The following is a 9,979-nucleotide window of genomic DNA, read 5'->3' as shown; positions in this document are numbered from 1 at the left end:
GAAATCATTATTATTCCTTCAAAATTTCAGAAACCGTCCATCGTTCGTTTCATATCGAAATCGTGAACAACTTTCATTGTATCACGTGATACAATAAGTAAACCCCAATGGCAAATACCGTAATATTCCACTACATCTGGGGTCAATTGTTTATTGCGCCCCATCCCAGAAAAAGCTTGTCGTTTCCTGGGGGGATCTGAGAGGAGTGAAAATCGCTTTCCCAGCTTTATTACCATATTCCTCAGCTCCACCTGAACCTCCATTACTAGCCGTCCGATTAATCCGACGTGGACCTCACGTAAGGATTTCAGAAAATTATTTGCTGTTCTTTTAAAAACCAAACAGGTCTTGACAGAATCAAGCCTATCTTGCCATGTAGGGAATCATTGCTCCAAGTTATACAGCTGTGTTAGCTAGAGATTCCGCGCCGATAAACTCGACAAAATGCAGCCGGCTTAGTGGGGCCCACTCGATAACTGGGCTTATCAAAAGTATTATAACTTATTGAATAAGCTATCACTTTCCGTGATAAGTTATTTGTATAAGCACTGGTACTTATCATCCTCTCAATCTGTCTCCTCTTCCTATAAAAATCGCAATTTCTGCAAGGTTTAATGTCGGTATATAAATTAGAAAAGGCTTAGGAGGATATATAAATAGAGAGAGAGAGAAAAAAAAAGTCTTTTATTTTTAGAGAGATAAAGCTCCATTTCTTAAGAGAGAAAGCTCCAATTCCCTGAGGGAGCTCGTTTTAACTCTCTGTCTCTCTCTTTCTCTCTTGCAAATCGATTCACCAGGTGAGTTATTTAAAATATTGTTTTTGTTTAATTTTAGCTTTTATCATATAATTTTGTATTTTTTAATATTTTAAAGCTGTTTTTTTTTTTCTTGTTCGTTTGATCTCTGAGATTAACATGATTTGCTTGCTTCAAAAGCTCCTTTTTTAGGTGATTCAACTTCATTTATTTCTTTTTTTTTAATAATTATACTAATCTTTTTTTGGGTGTGTTTTTTAAGGCAGTTAAATCATCTAGTTCAAGGCAGGGTTTTTTTTTTTTGGGTTACTTTTAATCATTTTTAGCACAGTTTTTTTTTTAATTTAATTATTTTTATTAAATTTTTATGTTTGTGTAAATTGATTTTTGGCAGATCTACGGTAATAGTTGGTGAAAATTGTACGCTTGGAATTAAAAAAACTGGGTGCTTAAACGATGTCGTCTCTCAGTAGAGAGCTGGTGTTCCTGATCTTACAGTTTCTGGATGAGGAAAAGTTCAAAGAAACTGTTCACAAGTAAGCATTTCTTGTAACGTCTCACTTTTGTTATTTATCTATTTTAAAAAAATTTTTATGAATTTTTTTAACTGTAGTGTTTAATTAAGTGGAATTATAATTTGGTTTTTACTAAGTAGTAATTTGGCAGCATTTGGTTGATTAATTAATTAATTAATTAATTGACTAATATTTTTTTATTTGAAAATAGGCTTGAACAGGAATCTGGGTTTTTCTTTAACATGAAATATTTTGAGGATGAGGTGCATAATGGGAATTGGGATGATGTTGAGAAATACCTCTCTGGTTTTACTAAAGTGGATGATAATCGCTACTCGATGAAAATATTTTTCGAGATAAGGAAACAGAAATATCTCGAGGCATTGGATAAGTAAGTGCACTGTTTTATGGACACATTTAATTTATTGTCATTGTAAGTGTGTTCTGGATATGGTTGCCATATAATGAGTGTACGACTGATTCTTAATAGGCATGACCGGGCAAAGGCTGTGGAAATATTAGTGAAAGATTTGAAGGTTTTTTCTACATTTAACGAGGAACTATTCAAGGAGATTACCCAGCTGTTGACATTGGAGAATTTTAGGTATCATGGTTGTGTTTATTTGGTTTTGGTTTAATCTTTGAATGCAGAATAATTTACAGGTAATGGAACTTAAAATGGGTAATTTTATATCATTGTAGGGAGAATGAGCAATTGTCTAAGTATGGAGACACAAAGTCTGCAAGATCAATCATGTTGGTTGAGCTCAAGAAGCTTATTGAAGCCAACCCCTTATTTCGTGATAAATTGCAGTTCCCCAACCTTAAAAATTCAAGGTTACGCACTCTTATCAACCAAAGGTAATTTTTATAGAGATTTCTTATATCCTGAAATTTAAATCGATTGATTGTTAAAAGTTTATCAGGGGCACTTAGAGGGATATTTGCACTTGATCATGTTTTTATTAAAAGGTCTATGTATACCATGGACAGAGTCCATTTGGCTTTCAGAATGTTAAATAGTTTTGAAAAACAGTTGAATGAACTTGGGGCATTTTTTCTTTTCTAAAAACCTCTTGTAATAATCACTTCAATTTGAAGTTCAAGTGGAGAATTCCACTAAGTGCCATAGAAAGAAAATGCTGTTATCCTGGTTGATTGAATTGCTTACAAATAGTATTCTAGTTCTTGTCAATGGGTATACTGTTCAAGGCATACTTGCACAGTGCAATTATAAACTTCTAACCACCCACATTCTTCCAGTAACTTTTATAAGGTTTTCATGACATTGGCATTTTTCAAATCCGGTCCTGTCAGCTGTAATTGTTGACTAGTACAATAACTGATTCTTCTCATGGAAATCGCAGCCTGAATTGGCAGCACCAACTTTGTAAAAACCCAAGGCCAAATCCAGATATAAAGACTCTCTTTGTGGATCACACTTGTGGACAACCAAATGGTGCACGGGCCCCATCACCTGCAAACAATCCATTGCTTGGATCCTTACCAAAAGCTGGGGTTTTCCCTCCTCTGGGTGCACATGGGGTGAGTCATTAAGCTTCCTTCCATTGCTGTTTTTTGTTTCTGAGTCTTTGCATGTATTCTCATCATTCTTAATTTATGCATTCAGCCTTTTCAACCTACACCAGCCCCAGTTCCAACACCCCTTGCAGGTTGGATGTCTAATCCTCCCACTGTAACTCATCCAGCAGTTTCTGGAGGAGCTATTGGTCTTGGTAGTCCATCCATCCCAGCTGGTACATCCCTGTCTCACTGTAGGCATCAACCCTCTCTGTATTAAAGGTTTGAGATCTATGTAATGCATAAGCATTATTTTTAACTTTGGATGTTTTACATTGCCTTGTTCAGCTGCTTTGAAGCACCCCAGAACTCCTCCAACTAATCCCTCTGTTGACTACCCATCAGGGGATTCTGACCATCTTTCTAAAAGGACTAGGCCAATAGGAATATCCGATGAGGTAATCTGGCTTTGGCTTTCACTTGACTCATGAAATTATACATCTCACGGTGAAGTTCTGTAGTCATTTCTCCTAATACAAGTTATTTTCTTCTTAGTGACTTCTTTAATTGACCTTTTGTCATTTTTTCAGATAAACCTGCCTGTTAATGTGTTGCCAGTGTCATTTACGGGTCACAGTCACAGTCAGGCCTTTAGTGCACCTGAAGACTTGCCAAAGACTGTGACAAGGACTTTGAATCAGGGATCATCTCCTATGAGCATGGACTTCCATCCTGTTCAACAGACACTTCTTTTAGGTTTAAAATTTTGAGCCTTTTATTTCTTATGTGCTATTTGGTATGTTTCTGCCCTTAAAAAGCATTGTTCTTTTTTCCTATGATTGACTTTTATCCTTTTTTCCTCAATGTTGTACTCAAATGTAATGGTTCAGTTGGAACTAATGTGGGGGACATAGGATTATGGGAAGTTGGTTCTAGGGAGCGACTTGTTTTGAGAAACTTTAAAGTTTGGGATCTCGGCGCATGTTCAATGCCTCTCCAGGTGTGTCACCTCTTTCCTTATCAATTAAAGACACCAGTTATGTTCAGGCCCTATGATTAATGCATGTAATATTGGAGTGGCTAAATCTGAATATTGATGGAATCCAGGCAGCTCTAGTCAAAGATCCTGGTGTGTCTGTTAACCGTGTCATATGGAGCCCGGATGGTAGTTTATTTGGTAAGCTTGAGGATTTTGGACTTTGGATTCTACACTAATTTTGGTGGAATAGATCATTAATTGATGTCCATTCGATGTAATTGACAGGAGTTGCATACTCAAGGCACATTGTCCAAATCTATTCATATCATGGGGGAGATGAAGTTCGACAGCACTTGGAGGTATGTATTCATTGTTAAGTTATATGCGTGTCCAGTTTTTTGACCTTTCTGTTATTTTATTTGAGTTTCCCATATGCAAATGATTCTAAAATTTGTTATCCAGATTGATGCTCACGTTGGTGGAGTAAATGATATTGCTTTCTCGCATCCAAATAAGCAACTTTGCGTGATAACCTGTGGTGACGACAAAACGATAAAGGTTTTTTTTTTTCTATATGATTATTTCTTCATGTTTATTTGTGGAAAATAAATTGCTATTCCTTGCTAATTTGGTCTGTAAATTTAGGTGTGGGATGCTACTAATGGTGCGAAGCAGTATATATTTGAAGGCCACGAGGCTCCTGTTTATTCTGTCTGCCCTCATCACAAGGAAAATATCCAGGTAGCTGTGTTATATTTTTGCTTCATTGTCTTGATTACATTGTTGGAGATTTTCTTGCTTATTTTGCCTGCTGTCTATTTTTGTCCTATCTTTTCTAGTTCTTGATCCTCTATTTTTTATTTTATGTTTAGTTCATCTTTTCAACGGCACTTGATGGAAAGATTAAAGCTTGGTTGTATGACAATTTGGGATCTCGAGTTGATTACGAAGCTCCTGGCCGCTGGTGCACAACAATGGCCTACAGTGCTGATGGTACAAGGTTAATATGCTGGACTCAATTCTACCTGTGTTTCCAGTATTATGCTATTTGTTGTTGAATGGCCTCATGCTTGAATGGCTTTGTTTTTGTGTCTCTTCCCCTTACTATATTGATGGGTGGATACTGCAGGCTCTTTTCATGCGGGACAAGTAAAGATGGGGAATCATTTATTGTTGAATGGAATGAAAGTGAAGGAGCTGTGAAGAGGACCTATCAAGGATTCCGCAAACGGTCTCTGGGTGTTGTTCAGTTTGATACAACTAAAAACAGGTTTTTGGCTGCTGGTGATGATTTCTCTATTAAATTCTGGGATATGGACAGTGTGCAACTTTTGACTAGTATTGATGCTGATGGAGGTCTTCCAGTAAGTGTACCATCTCTAAGTTGATTGTTAGAATCTTTTGAAGATTGGCAATTGCTCACTTTCATCCTTCCATATTTCTTAGGCAAGCCCTCGAATCCGCTTTAACAAGGATGGCTGTCTCTTGGCTGTTTCTACCAATGATAATGGAATCAAGATTTTGGCAACTTCAGATGGCATTCGTTTGCTGCGTACATTTGAGAATCTTGCTTATGATGCATCACGAACATCTGAAAACTCGAAGGTAGAAATATTGTTTATTGGTGTAGTAGCTCATTGTGTCAGTGTTGAATGAGTGTAACCTCATATGTGTTACCTAACGCAGCCTACGATAAGCCCAATTTCAGCTGCAGCAGCTGCCGCTGCAACTAGTGCTGGACTTGCAGACAGAGCGGCTTCTATGGTTTCAATTCCAGGAATGGTCTGTTGAACGTACATGCTTTTTATTTAATCTCACAATTTTACTTAACCATTTACAGTTACCCCTCAATGTTATTTTAAGTATATTTATTATATAATAAACATTTCTACCATGACAGATGGAGCTTGGTATCATTGTTTTATGATTCTTTTATCATATCTTTATCAATAAGCAAATTAATATTTTGCCAGAATGGAGATGTACGGAGCTTGGCGGATGTGAAACCTAGAATAACTGAAGAATCCAATGACAAATCAAAGGTTTGGAAGCTAACTGAACTCAGTGAACCAAATCAGTGTCGATCTTTGAGGCTTCCTGAAAACTTGAGAGCAACAAAGGTACAAAAATCTGCTAACTGGCTTTGTTCATGGCTGCCTGTCATACAATTAAAAAATAGTTGTCCTGGTTGTGAAGCCTGTTCTGTGACATATACAGCCATTTCTTTGTTTAGAAATGTGAATGTTTTCTGATGATTTTTGATCATGCAATATTTTTATTTTCTATTTTAGTTTCTTTGTTTCTTTTTCTCTCTCTATGTGTGTAAGTAATTATTGCCTTTATTGAATGGTAATTCACAATCATGCCTTCAGGACCTGCTTAGTGGTGCTAACCTTGGATGTTGACAGTTTGATTTCTTAAGTAAATTTGATACTTACTTTAACAAACTTATATTTGGTTTTATGTTGTGCAAACTGATGGACAATGAATTACTTTTTATGTTGTGCAAACTGATGGACAATGAATTACTTTCCTTTGTCCTCCAAGAAGGTTATCCTTATAACTTGTTACTTGAATACGACAGATATCAAGGTTGATCTTCACAAATTCAGGTAATGCTATCTTGGCATTAGCTTCGAATGCAATTCATTTGCTCTGGAAGTGGCAGCGAACTGAGCGTAATTCATCTGGCAAGGTATTTGGATATGTAGAAAGTAGTTTCTGTCCTCTGAGTTTTGACAGTTTTAAGTCATTATTAAGAAAAAACCATGTAGTTTCAATCCTGAGACTTTTGACAGTTTTAAGTCATTAATTAGAAACGAACTATATAGTTTCAATGATTGCTGCTTCATCCTGTAGGCAACTGCCAGTGTGGCACCTCAGCTATGGCAACCACCGAGTGGCATTATGATGACTAATGATGTTACAGACTCTAACCCTGAGGAGGCTGTACCCTGCTTTGCGTTGTCAAAGAATGATTCTTATGTAATGTCGGCCTCTGGTGGAAAGATTTCCCTCTTCAATATGATGACATTTAAGGTAATCCATGAATCTTTTTCTATAATTTGATGTTCATATTCAAATTCATGTCACTAATCTCAACTTCTTTTGCAAATGCAGACTATGGCAACTTTTATGCCACCGCCACCTGCAGCGACATTTCTTGCTTTTCATCCTCAAGACAACAATATCATTGCTATTGGCATGGATGATTCCTCAATTCAGATATATAACGTTCGAGTAGATGAGGTATGGTAGGGATTATACAATTGTCTGACCCCTTTTTTTTTTTTGAGAATGCATTATTCATCTACCTTCTCTTCTTCCAGGTTAAAAGCAAACTTAAAGGCCACTCCAAAAGAATAACCGGTCTGGCGTTCTCTCATGCATTGAATGTGCTAGTTTCATCTGGAGCAGATTCTCAGGTAGTTATTTTCCTGTGTTGATGTGCATCATCAACTGGCATTCTCTTTTGGTTTATTATTATAATGGCCTAAATACATGACCTATTTTTCTAACATTCTCTACTTTCTACCCACACAATAATTGGTTGCTTACTCTGTAGCTTAGTTGACTAAAAGATTATGATCAAATTTCAAATTAAAATTATTAGCACCAGTGAATTATCCCTGAATACTATTATGCTCAGCAAAATAAAAGTTTCCGTTATTTGGGCTCCCATTTGGAGCTCTCATGTTGAAGCCATAATCTAAGCTGTGATGATGGTTGACCTATCTTCTTGCTTTTTCAACAGCTTTGTGTATGGGGCTCTGATGGATGGGAAAAGCAAAAGAATAGATTCTTGCAAATTCCAACTGGGAGGACACCAACTGCGCAGTCAGACACACGTGTACAGTTTCATCAAGACCAAATACACTTCCTTGTTGTACATGAGACACAGCTTGCTATATTTGAAACTACAAAACTAGAATGTGTGAAGCAGGTATTTTCTTTACCAAGTTCACTTTGTTGTGTGTGAAGCAACTTTTTATTATTTTTTTAAAATATTATAAATAATTTGTGATCAGTGGGTCCCGCGTGAGTCTTCTGCTCCAATCACTCATGCAACATTCTCATGCGATAGCCAGCTGGTATATGCTTGCTTCTTAGATGCAACTGTCTGTGTTTTTAGTGCTGCAAATCTCAAATTGCGTTGTCGTATCAACCCGTCTGCGTATCTTCCTGCTGGTGTCAGGTACATCTCTTGTGACATGCTCAAATTGGGTGTACTGGTTCCTCCTTTGCCTTACTTTGTGCATGTTTTCTAGTTCATTTTGCTATGTATTTGGTTCTATATGATCGAAGTGGGTTCTATTTTCATGATCAAAATCAATTTTGAGTTGAACTAACATCATCCTTTGTTTCATTAGCAATTGGGTGATATTCATTAGCCTGATAGTGCTTGACCATTTACACAAAACACAGGCAACCTAATGCTGCATACATTTTAGAACTGCCCCTTGCTATGGCATGTCCTTACGTCAAATTGCCACTTTTGCATTCACCATCAACAGTTTATCTTACTTTTTGAGATCTCAGCACCCTGATTTATATCTAACCTTAAAAGATCGGCTTCTACATTATTCCAGAACTGAAGTATTATTCCTTCTCTTGTGCATGGATATGAAAATATTCTGTGGGAATTGGGTCACTATGGAGATAACAGTCAACTCCAATCTTGAGCATTTGTCTCTTATTTCATCTTCTCAATGGCTGAGTCGATCTATTCAGTTTGAGCTTTTGCTTTTCAAATAACTCTTCCCCCCAATCTTTAGGATTACATTTGAGTGTCTAGTAATAAAAAAATTAACAAAATTCCCAGTGAAGATTTTTTCAAAAATAAACCATTTGATAATGAAGTTTATTTGATTTTGGTTGTCTGAGGTTCATTTCTATAGAATCTACTGAAGAAGTAAAGTGCTTAAGTTTTATGTAATCTTGAGCTTTTGAACTTTGACCTGGTAAATTTTTTTTTTTTACGATGCCGAATGTTAAGTCAGATTGATGTAATCTTCTTGAACTAATTGCTAGAATTTTTCAATTATAAATATGCAATTTACTAATTGATTGGAAGTCAAATAATGCTCCAACTCCTGCATCTGTTACTGTGACTGCCATTGATAATTCATCACTATGCCTTTATGCAGCAGTTCCAATGTCCACCCGCTTGTGATTGCTGCGCATCCACAAGAACCAAATGAGTTTGCGTTGGGACTATCTGATGGTGGGGTTCATGTTTTTGAGCCCCTTGAATCTGAAGGTAAATGGGGCGTCCCACCACCTGTTGACAATGGGTCAACAAGCAGCATGCCAGCTACTCCTCCAGTTGGAGGTTCAGGTTCAGATCAAGCACAGAGATGATGAAATGGCTGGCAGAGCATAAGTTCTTTTAGATGCTTGCCTTGCCAGCCACCATTCCAAATTAGGTATACTTCTTATAATTATTTCAAACTAAGACCGATGCATTGAGTTTTGATTCAGTCCAATGTCATTATTTCTATTTTACTTATGAATTTTAAACAATCTGTCCTCGTTCTTATCTAATTGATATTCGTTTCCCCAATTTTGCAGTTTGAGGTTCGGGATGTGTAATTTAAATGAAGGACATGCAAAGATGTAGATTTTAACATGTTTTCTTTAATCAAGATAATTATAAGAAGATGTAAGGTAAACGCTGTGGGAGAATTGATAGTGAAATGATTTCCCTTTTTAACTCTTAGAAAGATCCTTTTTAAAGGAATTGCTATTTATCTTTCCGCTCTTGATGTTGAATATCATCAATGCAGTTTTTAAATATCAACGCAGTTTTAAAATATCAACTTGAATGAAATTTTCCTTAACATTGTATTTAACCCCTTGGTTTTTGTTCCCAATTTATTGTCAACCGGAAGGATACTATGCACGTTCCTTTGTAGCTTTTCAAAATTGCAGCAACTCAACCTTTTGTAATATGCAACAAATATTATTACTACAATGTTCGAGCAATGGATTTTGTTCTGCCCTTTGTCATCTGCATAAGAGCTCGATGAGATTGAATTTGAATGACAAGCTTGCAGTAAATAGCCTTGTTTCATGCAGAGCTGGCAGAGCGGGTCACCAAATCGTATTAATGTCGTGTCAAAATATTGAAACCTAAAAAACAAAGGAGGCTATCTAATAACTTGTTTAATATTTATATATTTAACGAATGTTTTACACGCACGTATTAA

The 9,979-nt window shown here is 36.5% G+C and overlaps 1 protein-coding gene across 3 annotated transcripts; it reads left to right on the top strand.

Annotated features, from left to right (window-relative positions):
• Nucleotides 1–646: 646 nt before the first annotated feature.
• Nucleotides 647–9,579, top strand: LOC18036629 (protein TOPLESS). 3 transcript variants are annotated; one of them, XM_024180043.1, is made up of 27 exons: nucleotides 647–797; nucleotides 1,150–1,291; nucleotides 1,482–1,661; nucleotides 1,761–1,874; nucleotides 1,973–2,131; nucleotides 2,638–2,815; nucleotides 2,901–3,027; nucleotides 3,140–3,249; nucleotides 3,382–3,547; nucleotides 3,682–3,791; nucleotides 3,899–3,968; nucleotides 4,056–4,129; nucleotides 4,233–4,328; nucleotides 4,416–4,511; nucleotides 4,643–4,770; nucleotides 4,900–5,134; nucleotides 5,217–5,375; nucleotides 5,457–5,552; nucleotides 5,744–5,890; nucleotides 6,355–6,465; nucleotides 6,630–6,809; nucleotides 6,891–7,019; nucleotides 7,100–7,195; nucleotides 7,525–7,713; nucleotides 7,799–7,965; nucleotides 8,921–9,196; nucleotides 9,342–9,579. In XM_024180043.1, exons 2-26 carry the CDS (start codon nucleotides 1,212–1,214, stop codon nucleotides 9,129–9,131), a joined length of 3,408 nt encoding a protein of 1,135 aa, XP_024035811.1. In that variant the 5' UTR covers nucleotides 647–797; nucleotides 1,150–1,211; the 3' UTR covers nucleotides 9,132–9,196; nucleotides 9,342–9,579. The 3 variants fall into 3 exon arrangements, with proteins under 3 accessions (XP_024035811.1, XP_006427463.1, XP_006427465.1); XM_006427400.2 differs by having other exon boundaries at nucleotides 648–797; nucleotides 8,918–9,196; XM_006427402.2 differs by having other exon boundaries at nucleotides 648–797; nucleotides 2,901–3,045; nucleotides 8,918–9,196.
• Nucleotides 9,580–9,979: the final 400 nt, after the last annotated feature.

This window comes from Citrus clementina, unplaced genomic scaffold (genome assembly GCF_000493195.1).
Source record: "Citrus clementina cultivar Clemenules unplaced genomic scaffold, Citrus_clementina_v1.0 scaffold_7, whole genome shotgun sequence".
Taxonomy (NCBI): domain Eukaryota; kingdom Viridiplantae; phylum Streptophyta; class Magnoliopsida; order Sapindales; family Rutaceae; genus Citrus; species Citrus x clementina.
This window is presented reverse-complemented; position numbering and strand designations above follow the sequence as displayed.